Raw genomic sequence first — 23,057 nt, 5'->3', positions numbered from 1 at the left:
TCAGGTTGTCCCACACGGGGCTCACAGTCTTCATCCCCATTTTATAGATGAGGTAACTGAGGCACAGAGAAGTGAAGTGACCTGCCCACAGTCACACAGCTGACAAAGGGCAGATCCGGGAGTCGAACCCATGACCTCTGACTCCGAAGCCCAGGCTCTTTCCACTGAGTATGCCTCCCCTGCTGTCTGTAGACTGACCCAAGGACGACTGGGCTTAGTTTAGTAAACTCTCTCGAGCATGTAACACCAGCAGAGTTCAGAGATATCCAGGAACTAGTCACCATTCTAAGATGACAGCAGAAACACAGCCACACTGAGAAACCTTGGAGAGTAGCAGTCTATGCCTCCATCTCCTTTCCTTCCTCAGTGACGTGCAGTTCAGGAGCCTTGTTCAGGACCAGTTGCTATTTGTGTCTTATGGTTTCCATCCACCTGTGTTCTCCTAGCAGGTGGGTCAGCTTAGCAGGGCAGGGATGAAGGAGGGGGAAAAGAGGCGGGAGCAACTCGCCGAAGTCTCAGCCTTGAGAAACTACCGATCATAGTCCAGTTTACAGTTGGAGACTAGGTAAGGGGCAGAATCCATTTTGAAAACACTGTGGGACTAGAAGACATACCAATCTGAGAATCATGGATGTGTTTGGTAGTCCTTCATTACCCTAAAGAAGTCAACTGTTTCAATCCATCAGTCAAAGGTATTTATTGAGTGCTTACTATGTTCAGGGTACATAGCGCTTGGGAGAGTACGGTAGAAGAGAATGAGCCAGACATGTTCCCTGCCCATAATGAGCTAACAATCTAGAGAATGCGGTCCTGCTCTCCTTAAGGTCTCGATTCTCATCACGCCCCTGGGAGTTACCAGTTTCACCTGGCCCGCTGTGTTTCCATCTCTGAAATGGGGAGATGGATACCACCCAGACTCCCAGGATACCACCCTGACTCCCAGGCCTGCCAGGGTGAGGTAGAGGGAGAGCGGATTCTTCCTAGAGGAAGGCTCGCCCAATTGGAGGGAGAGATGCTGAGATGGGGCCGGGGTCTGTTCCAGAGACAAGAGTTGGAGTCAGAGAACAAAAAACTGAAGAACGAGGTCAACGAACTGAGGAAGGCCGTGGCAGACCAGGCCACGCGGGACAACTCCACCAATGACACCCAGGACAGCTACACCCTCCTGCTGAACCAGCTGAAGTCGGCCAACGAGGAACTGGAGGTCCGCAAGGAGGAGGTGCTCATTCTGAGGACCCAGATTGTCAGCACGGACCAGAAGAGGCTGGCCGGCCGAAATGTGAGCCGCGGCTGCTTTAAATTCCTATTTTCTTTGTCTTTTCGGTTTGCCCGCCCTTTGGCAGGATTGTCAGGTGTGTGGGGGAGAGGGGAGGAGGAGGGGGAGTATGGCTCATGGCCATTAGGGTCACGTGACCCGCCTCAAATTCCCTCCCAACCCTTGGGATTGGATGAGTCTCTTGAATTGCTCAGAACAACTGGGAACTTGAAGCACTCTAAGCTCAACAACAGCCTGAGGCGCCAATTCCCAGCATCTCCTGGGAGAGGAGGGAGATAAATGTGGGGTTGTGGTGCTGTCTCGGACTGGACCTTGGAAGCTTCCACTCTCACCTGCTGTGGCCCTTTGCTTGAAAACAATTAGGCTCCTGGGGGAGATTAGTCTTGTTACTGTGTTTATCCATAAAACTCGGGAATCATGGGCCAAACCCTCCCAGCATTGTGCAGAGCAGGACTGCTGCCCGTTGGTGTGTCGGGGCTGCTCAGCAGTTGTGGTAGGGTCATAAGTACCCCTTGTCCTGGGCCGTCTCCCCTGTGGTAACTCTATCCCAGCCCTGCCAGAGTGAGCACATTTACATTTCGTGGCTTAAACTTCGGTGATGTAAACATGCTGCGTTTTTATCGTGGGGAAATTTAGGAGCCCAACATTAACGCCCGTACAAGCTGGCCCAACAGCGAGAAGCACGTCGACCAAGAGGATGCAATCGAGGCCTACCATGGGGTCTGCCAGACCAACAGGTAAGTCCCATCTGGCACCAGGTAGGCGCGCCCTTGGAGGGGGATGGGGGCAACTTGGAAGTCACTGGAGACGGGCCGAGTTTGAAGGACAGAGTCCATTATTGCTCCTCCTCGACGTCTCCTGAATCAGATTCACTGGGTGATCTGTGATAATGACTGATCAATAATTACTATACAGTGAAGCCTCTATAAGAGATTCCCCCAGGAGTCATAGGGCAAAGTTTAACTGTTCAGTCGATACTCTGTTATTCAGATACAATTCAGCCCAATTTGTAGATTATTCAAGATTCCCCGCCCCCCCCATCCTTTTCCTTCCTTACCTCTCCATTCCCTTCTTCTCCCCTCTCCATTCCCATCCTTGCTGGCAGCAACAGCTGTTGCTAAGCCCAGCAGCAGAATCAGTTTGACCTAGTGGAAAGAGCATGGGCCTAGGAGTCAGAGGACTTGGGATCTAACCTACTAGGCCACACTGCTCCTCTTCTCTGTTGTAGCCCAACACCCAGTAGACAGGAGTGGTCAAAGTTCTCGGCTAAAATAAAATTTTGGGATTATCTATGGATTTTGGCCACTGACTTGGCCAAAGAGGGAGTTGCTGGAATTAGGACTGAGTTGTCGAGGAAGATCAGAAAGAGGAAATCTCCACCCATTCAGGGTTTGCTTAGAAGCTGCACACGAGGAGTAGAATTGGTTTGAGAGAGATGGAGACAGAGAGCTAGTTTTGCATTTGATATTTTTAAAATTACACAGGCTCGGGTTGGAGGGAAGGTGTTGGAAGACAACCTGTCCAACCTGATTAACTTGTCTCTACCCCAGTGCTTAAACAGTGCTTGGAACATAGTGCTTTAAACGTACCATAGTTATTATTATTACCATTGTATTAGGAGCAGATCTTTTTTTTCCTGCTCCTGAAGGGTTAGCAAATCCCTTTTAGCCCCTTGTGAAAGATAAGGATCCTCAGTAGCTTCCGAAGTGACATCTCCTCTCTCCATAAAGGGAAAGCAAAGCCATGGGGCAAGGGAAATCAGTTGCCAAAGGCTCCAGTCCCCAAAATCAGGCTTTGCCCATTGTGCCTCTTGCCTTGGTAGAGAGGAGCAGATCTCCTTCCTGCTGCTCCCTCCTTCCCCTCCTGTCCGGTGGGGTCTTAGGACCCACAGGGTTCAACCCCTTGACCCCCTGTCAGTATCTGGTCCCTGGAATATCGCCATTCTTCCCACCTACTTTTTTGGGGAGGAGGTAGAGCTGCAATTGACACTATCAGAAACTGGACATTTGGCCGTGATTCTCCAGGGTTTTCCACTACATGTGGCCACAAAGGCTTCTTCGACCCCTCCTCTCTGCTTTCCTCCCAGGCCACTCACCCACCCTGAGAGGGGCAGTTCCAAATGAGTCTTCTACCCAAGAATCAAAACACCCAGCTTCTCTATCCCTCAGCAGGACAGAAAACCATAAAAGTGGGGAGCGGGTGTAGCTGGCTAGGGGTTGGGGGCTTTGAGATAAAAGAACCCCCCCATTCAACCCATAGTGCGCAGCTGGTCCCACTAAAAAGGCTATTGGGCTTAATAAATACCATTGATTGAGTATTGGGAGCTCCTCAATTCCAGCCTGTAACAACCCTGAAACCCTCCAAAACGTCTGTGAAATATGCTGGTATGAGTGAATGATTCACTCTTTGAAAGATGACCTATGTATGACTCTACTGCCAATTAAGTTTTTTTTTCCTAATGAAGAGGGAGAGCCATATTTATTGAGGACGAGACGGGGGGAGGGAAGAAAGTGAAGCAAACTTGGGCTGGATATTTAAGGCAAGGTTGGGTTGGAGATAGATTACAGGTTCTTTGTTGTGTGAAAGAAAACTTCATTACCGTAAAAGCATCGTAATTCTTCCTGACTCTGCATTCTAAAACATTAGTCATAACTCCGGCCGTGGGGATCTTTCAGGAGTTCAAAATGATGTTTTGTTTTTAGAAAATACTGTAGTTTAATATCTACTGAACTAAGAGGCAGATGGAAATTCAGCACTGTAGGTAAGGAACAGTTTCATCTATATTTGTACATTCCTTTTGTGAGCAGTGTTGGGGTTTCAGAAGAGTCTGTACTGGATGTATTTAGATTCAGAATCTTGGGAACTTTTTTCACCTCTGATTAGTAATGTTCCTGCGTCCTATACCCAAGAAAAGCCAGTGACGTAGGAAAATTGTCCACAGACTTAAATAACAGACAGACTTTGGAGCGCAGACATCATTCTGTTGGCAAAGAAGCTCTCTTTTGGCTGTAAACATTTTCGATTTAAACTAAGATTAGTTTTTACGCTGCTCGATGTATTTCCTCTTAGCAAAATTGTCACACCTTGTTTTAAAGGGTTGGGATTTCCAAAACTTCTAAAATGTTTCCCCAAGAACCTCATTCTGATACAAAAGGTCATTTCAAGAGGAACAGACCCCGAGGCCATACAAGTTGTTACAACCAGCCAAACTCGGTTCTTCTGGTATGGCAATTTTGTTAGAGTGAGTTCGTCAGGGTTCACTCAATCAATCAATCGTATTTATTGAACACTTGCTGTGTGCAGAACACAGTTTTAAGCACTTGGGAGAGTACATTATAACAGAGTTGTTAGACATGTACCCTCCCCAGAAGGAGCTTACAGGCTACAGGGGAAGACAGGTTTTAATATAACTAAATTACTGCTAGTATGTAAGTGCTTTGGGTCTGAGGGAGGGGTGAATAAAGGGAGCAAATCAAGGGCAAGGGTAATGCAGTAGGGAATGAGAAAAGAGGAAATGAGGGCTTATTCTTGGCCTCTTGGAGGAGATGTGCCTTCATTAAGGCTTAGAAGGTGGGGAGAGTGATGGTCTGTCAGGTTTGAAGAGGGAGGGATTTCCAGGCCAGAGGAAGGATGTGACTGAGAAGTCAGGGTTGAGATAGACAATACTGAGACCCTCTTTCTTTCTAAGGGAATAGGTGGTAGGGATATTTATGCAAACCCAGGTGCTTGTTGTGGGCAGGGAATGTGCCTGCTTATTATATTGTATTCTTTCAAGTGCTTAGTACGGTGCTATGCACACAGTAAGACCTCAATAAATATGATTGACTGGTGCCCACAGGGGCATCCTGGAGGTCACCTGGTCCTCATTGACCCCTTGTGTGGGTGTCAGAAAGGTACAAGCCTGTTGATCTCCAGGCTCCCTGCGTTCACAGCCTCCTGGGGATTGGTGAAGTGAGTCTGGTCAAATCATTTGTCTTTTTTTTTGGTATTTGTTAAGCACCTACTGTAATAATAATAATGTTGGTATTTGTTAAGTGCTTACTATGTGCAGAGCACTGTTCTAAGCGCTGGGGCAGATACAGGGTAATCAGGTTGTCCCACGTGAGGCTACAGTTAATCCCCGTTTTACAGATGAGGTAACTGAGGCACAGAGAAGTTAAGTGACTTGCCCACAGTCACACAGCTGGCAAGTGGCAGAGCTGGGAGTCGAACCCATGTCCAAGCACTGTACTAACCACTGGGATAGATACAAGCTAATCAAGTCGAACACAGTCCATGTCCCACATGGAGCTCACAGTCTTAATCCCCTTTTTACAAATGAGGTAACTGAGGCCCAGAGAAGTACGTTGTCCAAGGTCACAGCACGGACAAGTGGCAGAGCCAGGAAAAGCAGCATGGCTCCGTGGAAAGAGCCCGGGCTTGGGAGTCAGAGGTCACGGGTTTGAATCCCGACTGCCACTTGTCAGCTGTGGGACTGTGGGCAAGTCACTTCACTTCTCTGAGCCTCAGTTACCTCAGCTGTAAAATGGGGATCAAGACTGTGTGCCTCATGTGGGACATTCTGATTACCCTGTATCTACCCCAGTGCTTAGAACAGTGCTCTGCACATAGTAAGCGCTTAACAAATACCAACATTTTTATTATTAACCCAGGTCCTTCTGACTTCCAGGCCCATGCTCTAACCAATAGGTCACGCTGCTTCTCGCTGCATACTGAAAGAATCTGGCCCTTAAGGGCTGAGTCTGTGTGAGCTGATTCCAAGTTTAGGTATTCCTTTTTTTTTTCCTCTAAATGGTATTTAAGCACTTACCATGTGCCAGACAGTGTACTAAGTGTTGGGGTAGATGCAAGCTAATGAGGTTGGACCCAGTCCACATCCCACACAGGGCTCCTGGTTTTAATCCCCATTTTACAGATGAGGGAACTGAGGCACAGAGAAATGAAGTGATTGCCCAAGGTCACACAGCAGCGTAGATGGGGGATCCAGGATTAGAACCCAAGTCCTCTGACTCCCAGGCCCGTGCTCTATCCACTAGGCCATACTGCTTCTCAGAGTTAGCCAGGATGACATTTTACTCTCCTGGGGACTCAATGAGTAAAATGCCCTGCACTCAGTAAGCATTCAATAAATGCCACTGATTGATTGATTAAACGTTGTGTGGGGTGTGCTTTGCACTGAGTTGGAGTGTTTCCATTGAGAAGCAGCATGGCTTAGTGGGAAGAGCATGGGCTTGGGAGTCAGAGGACGTGGGTTCTAATCCCGGCTCCTCCACTGTCTGCTCTGTGACCTTGGGCAAGTCACTTAACTTCTCTGGGCCTCAGGTCCCTCATCTGTAAAATGGGGATTAAGACTGTGAGAATTTTGTTCACTTTGTTTAATGAGATGTACATAACCCTGATTCTATTTGTTTGCCATTGTTTTTATGAGATGTTCTTCCCCTTGACTCTATTTATTGCCATTGTTCTCGTCTGCCTGTCTCCCCCAATTAGACTGTAAGCCCATCAGAGGGCAGGGACTGTCGCTATCTGTTGCCGATTTGTACATTCCAAGCGCTTAGTACAGTGCTCTGTACATAGTAAGCACTCAATAAATACTATTGAATGAATGAATGAATGACAACCTGATTTCCTTGTATCTACAACACGATTTAGAACAGTGCTTGGCACATAGCGCTTAACAAATACCATCATCATCATCACTGAGCTGTGGCTAGGGGAAGCACAGATTCTTAACTTTGCTCCTGGTGGGGAAGCAGGAAATGGGCATTTTTCACTCTTTAGATTAAGATAGAACTGCCTCTGGGACCCTCAGGCTTTGCAAAGCAAACTTTTTCCACAGCATGTTTTACCTTACTTCTATGCCATTCTGAGGTCACAGGTGCTTTCCCTGCCTTGGGCAGGGACCTCTGCACCTTATTATTTGCAGACCTTTAACCTAAAAGAAATTGTCTGCGGCCTTCATGATCAGAAAGATCAAAGCACTTGTGTAACTCATGAAGTTGGCTGTAGGTTTCAGAGTTTTTCATCCCGAGGTCTAGAGGGCATCAAGGCAAACTGTGGCTGGAAATGTGCTTTCACCTGATGACTAATACTTAATTGTAGAGTTAAAAAGAAATCTCATATTAAACAAGGCCCTGCCAATGTATGATGATGGCCCTTTAAAATAGGTTTAAACATAGGACGGGCCTTCAGAATAGTTTTAAAAGTATATCGGCTACCCAGCTACCTAAACTTCAATCTAAAGTTTTCTTTTTCTTACTTTCCTTCTTCATATCCGACAGATGATCACAATCCCTACCTTCAAAGCCTCATTATAAAAAAAAGACATCTCCTCCAAGAGGGCTTTCCAACTAAGCCCTCATTTCTTCTTCTCCCACTCCCTTCTGCATCATCCTGGTACTTGGATTTGCATCCTTTATTCACCTCTCTCTCAGCCCCACAGCTCTTATGTACACGCCTATAATTTATTTACATTAAAGTCCGTATCCCTCCTAGACCACAGGTTTGTTGTGGGCAGAGAACATGTCTACCAACGTTTCAACCATCCTTCTTGCCTGGACTTTAGGTTGACAGCCCTCTGTGTCCCTGGGCTGCTGTCTGCACTAACCAGCTGGAAACTAGGATAGACAAAGTCACTCTGGTGGACAGCCCAATCTGGCCATGGGGTGAGGAGGAGGTGCAGTTGTTTGAGGGTGCAGCTCACACTCTATTTCTGCTTGATTAGAAAAAACCTGATGGACAAGGTGGCATAAGCTTTGATTAATGGATGGAAGGAATGCATCATAGGGGAGAAGTCAGTAGATTGTTCTTTAAAAATCAATCAAATGTACTGAGCGTTTACTCTGTGCAGAACACTGTATAAAGTGCTTGGGAGAGTATAATACAGTAGAGCTAGAAGATACCTTCCCTCCCCACAACGAGCTTATGGTCTAGAGAGGGAGATAGACATTAATAAAAATATCCAATTATTGCCTTATTCAAGGCACATCTCCAAGAAGACTCCCCTGACTAAATCCTCCTCTCCTCTTCTCCCACCTTCCTTCTTCACCTCTCTTACTTGCTCCTTCATTCATCCTCCCTCCCATCTCCACAGCACATATGTATAGATCAGTAATTTATTAATTCATCTATTTATTTATATTAATGTCTGCCTCCCCCTCTAGAATGTGAGCTCACTGTGGGCAGAAATGTGTCTGTTGTTACACTGTACTCTCCCAAGTCCTTAGTACAGTGCTTTGCATACAGTAAGCCTCAATAAATGCTATTGAATGAAGTAGCTAACATAATTTAAAGATATGTACTTAAGTGCAGCCCTCTCAGGTTTGCACCTGGAGAGTTTCCAGTACTCTACAGTCTTGGGAGTCAGAGGTCATGGGTTCGAATTCTGGCTCCACCACTTGTCAGCTGTGTGACTGTGGGTAAGTCACTTAACTTCTCTGGGCCTCAGTACCCTCATCTGTAAAATGGGAATTAACTGTGAGCCTCACGTGGGACAACTTGATTACCCTGTATCTACCTCAGCGCTTAGAACAGTGCCCTGCACATAGTAAGCGCTTAACAAATTCCAGCATTATTATTATTATTACAGTCTTGGCCATGAGAGGGAGAGTCAAGCAAAGGCATGCCCATGCCATCCCTAGCTTGCGCAGTGACTGAGTGGAAGGCAATATACTACAAGTCAAAACTCCCCTGTGCTGGGCAGCAGAGGCACGGGAGACAATCGAGGGCAGAGACTCAGTTACTACGCAGAAGGAGGCAGTGGTAAACCACTTCCACATTTTTACGAAAAAAACACTATGGATACGCTACCAGAATGATTGCAGATGGAAGTGGGGTGTTTTGGGAGAGGTGAATGTGGCGTCGCTATGGGCTGGACCCGACTTGACAGCATAAGACAACAACATAAGTGCATAGGGTAGGGTGAATATCAAGTCCCTGAAGGTCACAAATCCAAGTGCAGAGTTGACGTGGAAGGGAGAAGGAGCTGGGGGAAAAGAGGGCTTAATCAGGGAAGGCTTCTTGGAGGAGATGTGACCTGAATAGTGCTTTGAAAATGGGGAAAGTGATGGTCTGACCTATATGGAGTGGGAAGGAGTTCAAGGCTAGGAAGTAGAGGTGGGAAAGGAGTCGGGGGTGAGATAGGCAAGATCGGGGCTCAGTGAGTAAGATGGTCCTAGGGGAGGGAAGTGTGCGGGGTCTGTGGCAGTAAATCAGTGAAATGAGGCAGGATAGGGTGAGCTCATTGAGTGTTTTAAAGATGGAAGACTTCTTGGGGGAAGTAGATTTGGAGCCCAGGACACAGTTTGCTTCTTCCTTAACTTGGAAAAAGTATCCCAGAGAGAAATGGGAAGAGTCATAGGGGGAATCAGAAGCCCAGATGACTAAAGATTTAGCAGACTTTCCAATGAAGCATCCCATTATTCAGGATCATTCTGTAAAACAGCCTTTAGTGCCTTAGAAAGAGGCTGCTGCCATTTTACTCCAACATGGTTGCTTTACCAAGGATGTTTCCTACTAAAACAATGACAAATGATTTTAAAAGCTCAGAATTTTGTAGGAGGGACAGTTGTGATGCCCCTCTGTCTCTTCTTTGGGTCCCTGACTTGAGTCTCTGATCGGTGGCCTGCAACTAATCACTTTCCAGAGATCGTGCTCCTGCTACTTGTTTCTTCTCTTAATCATTCATGCAGAAGCTGGATTATAAGCTTGTCGTGGCCAGGGAAAGTGTCTACCAACTCTGTTATATTGTACTCTTCCAAGTAGTTGGATAAGTGTTCCGCACCCATTAAGCACTCTGCCACATGTCTGCTGTGTGACTTTGGGCAAGTCATTTCACTTCTCTGTGCCCTCATCTGTAAAATAGGGATTAAAACTGTGAGTCCCATGTGAAACGTGGACTAGGTCCACCCTGATTGTCTTGTATCTACCCCAGCGCTTAGTATGGTGTCTGGTACATAGTAAGTGCTTAACAAATACCATTAAAAAAAACCATTGATTGATTCAGGCCAGTGCACTCTTCAGTATGCATGAGTTTGTGATTCCCTGCAATCACTGGACTTTATTCGGGCTCTTTCCAAACATTGCTCAACCACAATGTCACAGTAGGTAAATAGGAGACATTTATCTCTTTTTGAATCATCCACCTACCTCTGCTCTACCACACTGATGCGACTGGTGCCAACCTCAGAGCTTTGCTCCCTTAAAAGAGACTGAATGAGGCCTAGAAGAAACTGCCGATGGGAGAAATGAGGAGTCTTGTCCGGGAGCCTCTTTTCCTGTATGGTCTGACACAGTAGGGTTCTCCTAGCTTTCCCTTCTGATGTTGCTGACCCTCTGCCTTTCTTTCCTATCCACTGCTTTCTCTTTTCTCTGTCCTTTGTTTCTAGCAAGGCTGAGGACTGGGGATATTTGAATGAAGATGGAGAACTCGGCTTGGCCTACCAAGGCCTAAAGCAAGTTGCCAGGTCAAATCTCTTCTTTTCCTCCTCCATTCCCAGTGCATCTGTTGTGTCTGCACACCCACCTCACGTGCTTGCTTTGGCTTCTGTTCAGTGGCGGGGAAGAACAGAGCAGTTTTAGCCAGACAGCTAAAATCTGGGCTGTGTTGGCACATTTTATTCCACCGAGGTCTATCTGGATTGTGGGGAGAATGGGCGGGGGCATGAATGGCATTATGGAGGGCTAGGCAATCAGGCCTAGATCAGAGACCTAGGGGTGCAACTAGGTTGAAGTAGGGGTCGCAGGGTGGCAGGAGGGGGTGCCTGCTTCACCTGCCCAGGAGCGCCAATTAGAAAGAGCAACCAATCATGGGAAAGTCCTGCATGGTGAGCAGCATATCCAGTGTACCAACAAGCATCATGGTTCTCACCCTCCCTTCCGCCCCATCAGGGCCTGCTAAATTTAATATCCCCAGGGTCTCTCCTTGCTCAACTCCAGCCCTGGCCAGAATGTACCTAGGAGTAGGCGAAAAGAAGTCAGACCAGGTTCACCCAAAACCCTAGAGCAACATCTCCCCAGAAAGGCTATGAGCTTGTTCTAGAAAAGGATATGGATTTCCCTGGCTGGTAGTGTCTCTTCCATGTTCCATTCCCTTGCATGCTCTGTATCGGCAAATTAGTTTAAGCTTATTTCTGACCTTCTCCATGGGATGTAGCGTGGTCTAGGAAATGTTTGTTTTCCTTGGGTGGCAGACCCCTGACAAATTAAAAATTGTTACTGTTACCACAGATTTTCAAATGAGTATCCAAAATTTACCAGCCTGCTTTTTTTTTTAATGGCATTTTTGTTTGGTATTTGTTACATTTACTATGTGCCAGGCACTGTACTAAACACTGGGGTAGACACAAGCTAGTCAGGTTGGACACAGTTCATGTCCCACATGGGGCTCATAGTCTTAATCTCCATTTCACAAATGAGGTGACTGAGGCACAGAGATGTGGGGTGACTTTCCCAGGGTCACATAGACAAATGGCGGAACCGCGATTTAGAACACAGGTCTTTCTGATTCCCTGGTCCATACTCTATCCACTAGGCCATGCTGCTTTGCTTTTTTTCTATGAGGGTGGTCAGGTCAGGCAGTGGAGGAGAGAGGCAGGGGCAGGATGCAAGACACAGAGAAACAGTGTAGCCTAGAGGATAAAGCATGGGCCTGGGAGTCAGGAGGACCTGAATTCTAATCCTGCCTCTGCCACTTGTCTGCTGTGTGACTTTGGGCAAGTTGCTTAACTTCTTTGGGCCTCAGTTTCCTCATCTGTAAAATAGGGATTAAGATTGTGAGTCCTATGTGGGGCAGGGACTGTGTCCAACCTAATTAACTTGTATCAACCCCCAGCACTTAATGTAGTGCTTGATGCATAGTAAGCACTTAACAAATATCATTTTTTTTTAAAAAAAGAACAAATGTCCACAAGACCTTTAGTAGAGAAATTGCTCCACCCTTTCACATTGGCCAACTTCCTGTTTCTGAGCCCCTCTGGCCCAAAGCCTCTGATGCCCACATGGAGGATAGGATGGTTATCCTCTGGGACAGGGACACCCTGATCCAACATTCTCACCTTCCTGCAAGGTGCCAACTCTCCTAACCCATTACTCCGGGCCATTGGAAACAGCTGACTGTTAGCTCCTCGTGGGCAGGAATTGTGTTTATTATTCTGTTATATGGTACTCTCCCAACCATGTAGTACAGTGCTCTGCACATAGTAAGTGCTCAGTAAGTACCATTGACTGAAGTGATGGCTGAGAGGTGAAACTCCGTTCTGAATTCTAAAATGAGTCTTAAGCTGAATGGACATATCCCAACCCTTTGTGAAAGGTGCAGGCATGAAATGACCACTTTCGTGGTGCGTGTAAACTCTTTGGAGGAACCATTTGGACAATGTAGACCCAAGGAGAGCTTTCCCATTGAGTTACCTAGAGCAAACACGTTGCACCATAAAAACCCAACATTGCCATTTCTCCAAATACAAAGTATGGTGCGGGGGTTTTGTGTGCCATTTATTCATTCATTCTATATTACTGAGTGCTTACTCTGTACAAAGTACTGTACTAAGTGCTTGGGAGAGTACAAAATAAATGGACACATTCCCTGCCCACAGGGGGAGACAGAAATCAATATAAATAATTAGCCATAATGTGAGCTAATTTTTGAAGTGATAGAAGAAAAGGGGCTAAGCCAGATCTAGAGTAGTTATAGTGTTATACAAGCTTCTGTTATGGGCCAAGCATCACACTATTTGGATCGAGTACAGGATAATTAAATCAAGCACAATCTCCATTTTACACAGGGCTCACAACCTAAGAGTTTGGTAGATTGGGTGTCTTATAGATGAGGAAACTGAGGCCCAGAGAAGCCAAGTGCCTTCCCCATGGTCACATCGCAGGCCAGTGGCAGAGCTGGGATTAGAATCCAGATCTCCGGTCTCTGTCCCATGCTTCTCCATGAAGCCATCTGATCTCAAGCCCCTACACGTTGGCACCTGGGTGCAGATAAAGTTGGAAGTAAGGAGATTGAAAGTGAGCTTTCCAGGATGACTAGGGCTACCAACTTCGGGAGAAGTTAGCATGGCTTAAGAAATAATCAACAGGGTCTTCTCCCAACCCCTTTAGCTGGTCAGATATACTGCCCAGCCCTGACCCCAGAAAGACCCCAGGATCTCCCCAAAGTGAATATCTTGGTTAAGGAGTTCCCCTGCTTCACCCCATAACCCTCTGGAGGAGAATCCATCCTAGGTGCTGGAACAGAACTTGGCAGTGCCCAGCCTAAGCTGCATGACCTACACAATTCACTGTGTTCTTCCTTCCGGGATAGGCTGTTGGAGGCCCAGCTCCAGGCGCAGAGCAGAGAGCACGAAGAAGAGGTGGAAGCACTCAAAGCCCGCGTGGAAGGCCTGAAGGAGGAAATGGAGAAGCAGCAGCAAACCTTCTGCCAGACACTGCTCTTATCACCTGAAGCCCAGGTGGAATTTGGAGTCCAGCAAGAAATGACTCGCCTGACCAACGAAAACCTGGTAAGGAGCAGCGGATACCTCCTAGAGGTGTGGTCCCTGGGGGCAGGGACACTTGGGGACAGAGATGTTTGGGCAAAGGAGGCTCGGGATTTAGACGGCAAAATCTGAGGCGATAGCTCACCCTCTGCGGCAGGGAGGGGGCCTTGAACTCTGAGTTTTAGCCTGCCATGAACACTCAAGTCCCAGCTGAGCAAACAAAACAACTGCTTCTGCCACTGCCCCTTTATAATTTTGGAGGTGCCTTGGATTTTCAGTGTTCGATCACATTAAAAATCATGCAAACCTCAGAATTAGGAATTGGAGACCCAAACCCCTCTCCCCCCGACACACACACAGGCACACATGTGCTCTCCACCTTCTCCCATCTAAATGCGCTCCCCTACTCATCTTAAAAAGAAGGTTAAGAGGAAATACATGATAGTATAGGAGAAAAGAGTTGGTGGCTGGTGAGGTCGTTTTGGGAGTCTCTATATTTATATGGCATTTGTTAAGCACTCACTATGTACCCAAGACTGTACTAAGCACTGGGTGCACCATATGAGACAGGGACTGTGTCCAACCTGATTAGCTTGTATCTAAGCCAGTGCTTAATGCAGTGCCTGGCATATAGTAAGTGCTAAACAAGTAACGTAAAAAAAGGGAAAAGGGGCTGTCAAGGAAATCCCTGTCCCATATGGTGCCCACCGTCTGCTCACATTCTTAATTCCCATTTTATAGATGAGGCATCAGAGGCACAGAGAAGTGAAGTGACTTGTCCAAGGTCATACAGCAGACAAGTGGCAGAGCTGGGATTAGAATGCAGGTCTTTCTGAATGTCAGGGCCATGCTCTATCCACTAGGACATGCTGCTTCTCCAGTTGTGCGTAGAGATAGAGGTGGTAGCTAAAGCTGTGCAAGTGCATGAGGCCCCCGAGGGAGTGAATGTAGGGTAAGAAAGGTAAAAAGGGTCTGAAACAGAGCCTTCTCAAAGTTAGGAGGTGAGAACTGGAAGACCTAGTGTGAAACTGAGGAGGAAAAGTGAAAGAGGGAGGAGGAGAACCAGGAGAGTTGTACATCAGGTAGACCACAGATGGGATAGCATTTCCAGGAATATGGAATGGTTGATAGTGTCAGAGGCGGCCACGGGTTCGAAGAGGATTGGCCCAGGGTAGAATCTATTGGGTGTGGCCTTGTGGAGGTCACTGGTGGACTTGGAGAGTGCAGTCTTGGTGGAGTGAAGAAGAGTGAAAGCCTGATAGGAAAGGAGCAAGAAGAGAGGTGATGGATAGGACTGTTTCCAACTAATTATCTCTACTCTGGGATTTAGCATACCAGGCAAATAGCGCTTAAAAAAAAAAGAGGATGGGAAGGCAGCACGTGTGTACCACCCATTTAAAGAGTTTTAATGAAAATGGAGGAGTGGGATCCAAATAAGGGTTTTTTTTAGCAAAAGGGAGCATGTTTGAAAGTGGAGGGGGAGGAACCAGAGAATTAAAGATGGCAGAGAGGGAGGGAGAGTGGAAGCCAGGGATTTCAAGAGGTGAGAGGGGTTGGGGTGGATTTTGCGGGCAGGCCGGAGAGCTCTTCACATAGGGCAGCTGGGGAAGAGATTGACAAGGATGTGGAAGTATGGGGGTTTTCAAAGGCAAGGAAGGGGCTTGGAGAAGTGCACATTGTACAGTGTCTATGTTTCCAGTTAGGTAAGTGGCAAGGTCATCGGGGTTAGATGGGAGAGGCTTTGAGGGTTTAGTAGTAGTGAAGCAAAATGGCATAGTGGAAGGTGCATGGGCCTGGGAGTCAAAGGACCTGGGTTCTAATCCTGGTTTAATTTAATTTAATGTTGGTATTTGTTAAGCGCTTACTATGTGCAGAGCACTGTTCTAAGCGCTGGGATAAACACAGGGGAATCAGGCTGTCCCACATGGGGCTCACAGTCTTAATCCCCATTTTACAGATGAGGGAACTGAGGCAGAGAGAAGTTAAGTGACTTGCCCACAGTCACACAGCTGACAAGTGGCAGAGCTGGGATTCGAACTCATGAGCCCTGACTCCAAAGCCCGTGCTCTTTCCACTGCACCACGCTGTTCTGCCAATTCATTCATTGAGTCATATTTATTGAGAGTTTACTGTGTGCAAAACACTGTACTAAGAGCTTTGGAGAGTGCAATATAACAATAAACAGACCCATTCCTTGCCCACAATGAGCTTGCTTGCTGTATGACCTTGGGCAAATCACTTAACTGCTCTGTGCCTCAACTTTCAGTTTCCTCAACTGTAAAATGGAGATTAAATCCTTCTCCCTCTTACTTAATCTGTGAACCCCATGTGGGATGGAGGCTGTGTCTCTTCTCATTAACTTGTATCCACCCCAGCACTTAGAATGGTGCCTGGAAAATAGCTCTTCAAAAATATCATCATAATAATAGTAATATTTATTAAGTGCTTGTTGTGAGCTAAGCACGGCACTATGTGCTGGGAGGGAATAGAGAGGTAAGAATTAGACATGGTCCCATTTGCTCAGGGGGGCTTTAGGTGGAAGGTAAAATCTCTAGTGGGGTCAGAGGTTGGAGCTGGCAGGGAAGAAAGGTAGTGTGTGTCCGAGTTGATTTGGGGGTGGTATAGGAGGGTCAGCTAGATCGTCAGCATAGATTGTGTAGTACCCAACCATTTGTGAGGTAATGAAATAGGAAGAAGAGAAAAAACATCAAAGTGACTCAGGAATGCAGATGTGGCACCAGGAGATTGATAGGTCAGCTAGAAGCCTCGATGGCTGGAGGAGCCAGATGAAGTCGGCGTTCAATGTTGCCCCGTGAGATGGAGGGAATGAGATGGTGTGAAAACAGCACTGTGGGTGAGGAGCGGGCCGGAACCTCCACCTACCGCTAAGGCTGGGACCTCTGGCCTGGAACTCCCTCCCTCCTCATATGCAACAGACAATTACTCTCCCCAGCTTCAAAGCCTTACTGAAACACATCTCCTTCCCTTACTAAACCCTCTTTTCCTCCTCTCCCATTTCCTTCTTCATTGCCCTGGCTTGTCCCTTTATTCATCCCCCGCTACCAGCCCCACATCACTTACGTTCATATCTGTAATTTATATTAATGTCTGTCTTTCCCTCTAGACTGTAAGTTGTTGCGGGCAAGGAATGTGTCTATACATTGTTATATTGTACTCTCCCAAATGCTTAGTATAATGCTCTGGACACAGTAAGTGCTGAATAAATGTGATTGACCGACTGACTGACGGAGAAGGGAAAGCCCCCTCGGGAGAGAACAGCCAAATTTGAGATGGGTGGCTTGGGATGAGGTGTTAATGGGGATTTTTGGGGATGGGGGTATGGGGGTGAAAATGAGAGGAGAATAGGGATATGGTGAGTTTGTCAGGGGCAGGGGATGTGTGGAAGTGGTTCCTCTCACATTTTTCTCCCTCATTTTCTTTTCCCTTTGTTTTCCATTCATCCCCATTTTCTCCCCTCTCCTCCTATTCTTCTCTCCTCTCTGTTTTCGTATTCTCCTCCCCTCCTTTCCCTTATCATGTCTTCCCCTCTCTCTCTTTCCCTTCCTTTTTCTCTCATTCTTCCTCCTTCTCCCCTTCCTCTCCCTCACTCCCAAGAGGCTACAGCGCCAACCCATTGGTTTTTCAAACCGGGTTTGTCCTGAGACCAGTTCTTCTACCCCCGAGCTGGACCTCATAGGGTGGACTTCATTCAATAGTATTTATTGAGAATTTACTGTGTACAGAGCACTGTACTAAGCATTTAGGAGAGTACAATATAACAATAAGCAGATACATTCCCTGCCCACAGTGAGCTTACAGTCTAGAGGGCTGGAACCACAGGGCTCTTTTTTGCAGCAGGACAGTCGAACAAGAAGGCTTCACTAGTCTTTCTTTGAATGGAGGCATAAAGGGAGGAGCCAGAGGTTCTTTGACTCCAGAGAATTGGGGTCGTTTGGTTGTTAATAATAATGGTATTTTGTTAAGCGCTTACTCTGTACCAAGCACTGTATTCAGCTCTCGAGAGAGTACACTATAACAATAAACGGACACAGTCGTTGCCCATAACGAGCTTACAGTCTAGAGGGGAAGGCGGACATTAATATAAATAAATTACAGATATGTACGTAAGTGCTGTGGGGCTGGGAAGGCTTCTAATCCCAGCTCTGCCATGTGTCTGCTAGGTGACCTTAGTCAAGTCACTTAACTTCCCCATGCCTCAGGTACCTCTGCTGTAAAATGGGGATTAGAACTGTGAGCACTCTGCGAGGCAGGAACTGTGTTCAACCTGATTAGCTTATATCTACCCCAGTGTCTGGCACAGAGTAAGCACTTTAACAAATACCATAAAGAGAGAGAAAGAGAGAAAGATGTGGAAGCTTGATTGAAGGGTCACTGAGTGGGGAATCCACCTTATCTTTGCAGTGAATGGTGCAACACTCCCGAGGGCCTGAACAGCGGGCAACGGGCACAGAGGGAAAGGGTAGCTGGAGCGACCCGCAGGTGGCCGGAGATGAAGCTGCCAGCCCATGCAGTATGAGACAAGTGCTTCTCCCCTCCCTTCCTTGGGGATGTTAGGATTAACTTTATTTTTCTACTCCTGATTTCAGGACCTTAAGGAAGTAGTGGAAAAACTGGAAAAAAATGAGAAGAAACTGAAGAAGCAATTGAAGATTTACATGAAGAAAGTCCAGGATCTAGAAGGTAAGTGACATGGGGTTTGAGCAGCCGGTTGGGAAGTTGATGTGGAGAACCAGAAATCCCGTTTCCTGAGCATTACAAGGTAACTTTGCTTCACCTTCTTGGTAACCCTGGCAGTTTGGCCCGAGCTCTCTCAGTTGCTGGGCACAGTGAGGGCAGAGTCAGTTGTGAGGCTGTAACGTCATCTCAGATTCCTCATTTCCTGGACTGGGGCTAAGGGATGTGACTCTCGAACCATCTCTGGCATGAAAGGATTCCTGTAGAGTTTCTTGTCAGTGAACAGATAGCCACTGGTTGAGGCTGGCCCTCGTCACTGGCCCTGTTTGCCATCCTGCAATATGGAGAGAGAGGAATTGCTAGGAGGGGAACGTGAACAAAATCGTCTCATCAGATGGCAGTTTCCCTGATACCCACCTGACAAATGATAGTTCTCCAGGTTTCCTACAGCTTTTTTTAGTGGTATTTAAATGCTTACTGTGTGCCAGACACTATTCTGAACACTGGAGAAAATACAAGCTAATCAAGTTGGACACAGTCGCTGTCTCATGTGGAGCTCACGTGGGATTAGAACCAAGGTCTTTCCGACTCCCAGACCCATGCTCTATCCACTAGGTCACACTGCTTCCCTAACTGCTTGATCATACGGCTGTTCCCTCAGGTCTCCCAGCCCTTATCACTAGTTTTTTTTTTCTTTTTTTCCTCTATAATGGCATTTAAGTGCTTAATATTTGCCAAGCACTAAACTAAGCACTGGGATGAATACAAGTTAATCAAGTTGGACACTGTCCCTGTCCCATGTGGGATTCACAGCCTTATTCTCTCATTTTAAAGATGAGATGACTGAGGCTCAGAGGAGTTAAGTGACATGGCCAAGGTCACATGGCAGAGAAGCGGCAGAGTCAGGATCAGAACCCAGGTCTTCTGAGTCTTAGTCCCATGCTCTTTCCACTAGACCATGCTAGCTTTCTAGTCCTGCCTCATGTCTATCTGAAGTCTTTCTCGCTGCAGTTTTCACTCTTGTTCCATACTTCCTAGAACCAGAACAATCACTTTAGGATTTACATGAGAGAGAACTTCCCAGTGGTATGAGCAGTGATGAGAGCAGATGGGGGAGTTTCCCATTTCCTATTGGATAAACCAACCCCAATCCCTCTAGAATGATTAGGTGACGTCTGTTTGGAGATGGGGAGTGACTTTTGAGATTGTCTTTTGGATCCAGGAATCCAGGCTTCTCTTGCTTGTCCTTTAATGGATCATTTGCACTATGGAGAAGCAGTGTGGCTTCCTGGAGAGGACTCAAGACTGAGAGACAGGACACCTGCTTTCTAATCCCATCTCCATCACTGGTCTCTATGTAAACTTGGGCAAATCACTTTTCCTCAGTTTTCTAATCTATAAAATGAGGATAAAATATCTCCCACTTAAATTAGCTCCATGTGGGATAGGGACTGTATCCGCTGTAATCATTTGGTACCTACTCCAGTGCTTAGCCCATAGTCAGTGCTCAGCTGTACTGGAGCTGGGGAAATGAGTGATTCAATTAGGTGTCCTGAGGCTGTGGTCTGCTGCAGGGTAGAGCTCAGCCCAATAGCTAAACATTTGTTCTGACACTCCCTTGGACTACTTCTCCGTCTCATCCCCCATTCAGCAGCCCAGGCACTAGCCCAGAGTGAAAGGAAGAGGCATGAGCTCAACAGACAGGTTGCCGTCCAGCGCAAGGAGAAGGATTTCCAAGGGATGCTGGAATACTACAAAGAAGATGAGCCGCTTCTCATCCGAAATCTGGTCACAGGTCAGAGCACCCATTGATTTTCCTGTCTGTCTGTTGCTCCCGGACACAGTCCTTACCTCCCGCTCATCAACGGTTCTTGTGCCTTTGGTATTTTTCGGACAGTCAGCCCAGTGGAATAGCCAGTGCCTCAGATTTGGCTCTGGGTCCTTCTAAATCTTAGTAAGTAAGCTTCACAGGGAGAAGGGGGTCCACCCAATGGAGGGAGCAGGGCGTCTCGGTGGGCAGCCGAGGCTTCCAGGGAGATGAAATGGAGCGGAGAGGCAAGAGACTAGATGCGGGGTTAAGTCAGACTTAGATTTGATTCTGATAGGAGGGAGGCTTCAGTGCTTTCCTGCGGGTAGAATATTTCACGTTCCCACTGCACCTATCACAGAGGAGCTTGTATTTAATCAAGTGGAGTGGAGGGAGGTGGCCTGACTGAACCATGGCCATAGAGCTCTGCTGGGGGACCCGTCTTCGATCGGGGCGATAGGGACCTTAGCCCAAGAAACAGAGCAAGTCTTCCTCCACATTCATCAAGATGGACGGGTGCTGTAATGTGCTTTTTAATTAAACTCATTTAGGCTGTACAGCTCGAGTGATGGGTGCTTGGGAAATGAGGCGGGACACGGCAGTCGCTTGGTTTTTCAGCCAGCGCGTTGCTGCTGCACTAACATGTGTGGAGATTTTGATTCTGCCTCTGAGCTGGGAAGGTGCAAAGGAGAGAACAGCCTCCTCTGCTTTTGCTGTGCCCTGCCCTCTCCTCCCCAGGTAGTACCCAACTTAAAGGCCCAATAGGAGCCATTATGTTTCTCGCCTTTGACAACCAATCCCAGTTCCCACAGTGCCACTTCCAAGGCCATGGAGCTGCTACAGTGGCCAGAGTGATCCCTGACCCTTAAAACCACACACCTCTAGGGACTGCCCAGAGCTTAGGTAGGAGACTATTTTATAGGAAATCTCAGCCTTCCAGAGAACCCGATCTTCAGTAAGACCACTGATCTCCCCTATAGGAAATGTAATCCAATTTTAGAGGAGAGTCACTCTAAACAAGGTCTCTGAAACTTGGAACTCTATAACGCTGAAACTTTGAAACAAAGTCCCAGACTAAGCCCCCCTTTTCCTCTGCTCTCCCTCCCCTCCCCATCATTCTGACTCGCTCCCTTTGCTCTACCCCCCTCCCGCCCCACAGCACTTATGAATATTTTTTGTACATATTCGTAACTATAATTCTGTTTATTTTTATTAATGATGTGTATATATCTATAATTCAATGTATTTATATTGATGCCTGTTTACTTGTTTTGAAGTCTGTCTCCCCCCTTCTAGACTGTGAGCCCGTTGTGGGCAGGGATTGTCTCTATTTGTTGCTGAATTGTACTTTCCAAGTGCTTAGTACAGTGCTCTGCACACAGTAAGCGCTAAGTAAATACAATTGAATGAATGAATGAATGAAACACTTTTAGCACAGAGGGCCTCCCTCCTCAACCTGACAGTGTCTCTTATTTGACAGATCTGAAGCCCCAGACTCTGTTAGGCACAGTGCCGTGTCTCCCCGCCTACATCCTCTACATGTGCATCAGGCATGCAGATTACATCAACGATGACCAGAAGGTTCACTCCTTGCTCACCTCCACCATCAATGGCATCAAGAAAGTCCTAAAGGTAAAAGCCTGGATTGAAATGAACTTGATGAACTTATACTGCCTCCCTATTTTTTTCCTACTTGCACAAGCTCAGCCAGAAATAAAAAAGATTCCTAGAAGCATCCTTCCTTAAAAGCAACAGGAGCCACTTTCCTCCTCAGAGCGACAGGGATCATTGTTCTCCTCAAAACATCAGGGGTCCCTGTCCTCCTCAAAGCCACAGGGGTCACTGTCCTCCTCAAAATGACCGGGGTATCTGTCTTTAAAGTGACAGGAATTTCTCTCCTCCTTAAGGTGATAGGAGTCCCTGTCCTCCTCAAAGTGACATCAGGGGCCTCTGTCCTCCTCAGAGTGACACCAGGGGCCTCTGTCCTCCTCTAAGTGGCACGAGGAGTCCCTGTCCTCCACAAAGTTACAGCAGAAGGTCCTGTCCTCCTTAAAGTGATAGTGATCCCTGTCCTACTAGTAGCAACAAAAGTCCCTCTTCTCCTCAGAGATGGCAGAGGTCACCAATTTTGCAAATATTGGCTTGAAGAGCATCGCTCTCCATGCAGCTGTGTTGGGTGTCAAGTTTAGTTAGTGTCTTCTGTCTAGGAGGCCATCTTAAAGAGACTGAAGAAGAAGCAAAGACCCCAGAAAGACCTTTATGGCTACTAATGTTTATTCAACTCTGTAAGTTTGCAAATCACTGTATTAACTGCTAGGGGAAATTACCCGAAAATCAAATCAAGATGCAGTTCCTAGCCTACAAGGAGCTCACAGTCTAAGTGGGGGAGAGCAGTCAGTCATATTTATTTAGTGCTTACTGTGTGAAGAGTGCTGTACTAGGCACTTGGGAGAGTACAATACATCACACGTTCCCACCCACAACAATCGTACAGTCTAGAGGGGGAGACAGACGTTAATATAAATAAATCACAGATATGTGCATAAGTGCTGTGGGGCTGGGACGGGGGAGGTGAATAATAATGGTGGTATTTGTTAAGTGCTTACTAGGTGCAGAACACTGTTCTAAGCACTGAGGGAGATACAGGGGAATCATGTTGTCCCATGTGAGGCTCACAGTTAATCCCCATTTTACAGATGAGGTAACTGAGGCACCGAGAAGTGAAGTGACTTGCCCACAGTCACACAACTGACAAGTGGCAGAGCTGGGATAAAGGGAGTAAGTCAGGGTAACACAG

The 23,057-nt window shown here is 46.9% G+C and overlaps 1 protein-coding gene across 3 annotated transcripts in view; it reads left to right on the top strand.

Annotated features, from left to right (window-relative positions):
• The window catches only part of MYO5B (myosin VB), a 360,820-nt gene that overhangs the window by 321,542 nt on the left and 16,221 nt on the right, over positions 1-23,057 (top strand). The window contains exons 28-34 of one of the 3 annotated variants that reach the window (XM_039911492.1): positions 1,043-1,279; positions 1,913-2,013; positions 10,663-10,740; positions 13,584-13,782; positions 18,366-18,459; positions 20,108-20,248; positions 21,741-21,892. In XM_039911492.1, coding sequence (XP_039767426.1) covers positions 1,043-1,279; positions 1,913-2,013; positions 10,663-10,740; positions 13,584-13,782; positions 18,366-18,459; positions 20,108-20,248; positions 21,741-21,892 — 1,002 coding nt within the window. Of the gene's footprint in view, positions 1-1,042; positions 1,280-1,912; positions 2,014-10,662; positions 10,741-13,583; positions 13,783-18,365; positions 18,460-20,104; positions 20,249-21,740; positions 21,893-23,057 lie in introns of all 3 variants that reach the window. The other 2 variants (XM_029060231.2, XM_029060229.2) reach the window with 2 other exon arrangements.

This window comes from Ornithorhynchus anatinus, chromosome 3 (assembly GCF_004115215.2).
Source record: "Ornithorhynchus anatinus isolate Pmale09 chromosome 3, mOrnAna1.pri.v4, whole genome shotgun sequence".
In the NCBI taxonomy this organism is placed as follows: Eukaryota; Metazoa; Chordata; class Mammalia; order Monotremata; family Ornithorhynchidae; genus Ornithorhynchus; species Ornithorhynchus anatinus.
This window is presented reverse-complemented; position numbering and strand designations above follow the sequence as displayed.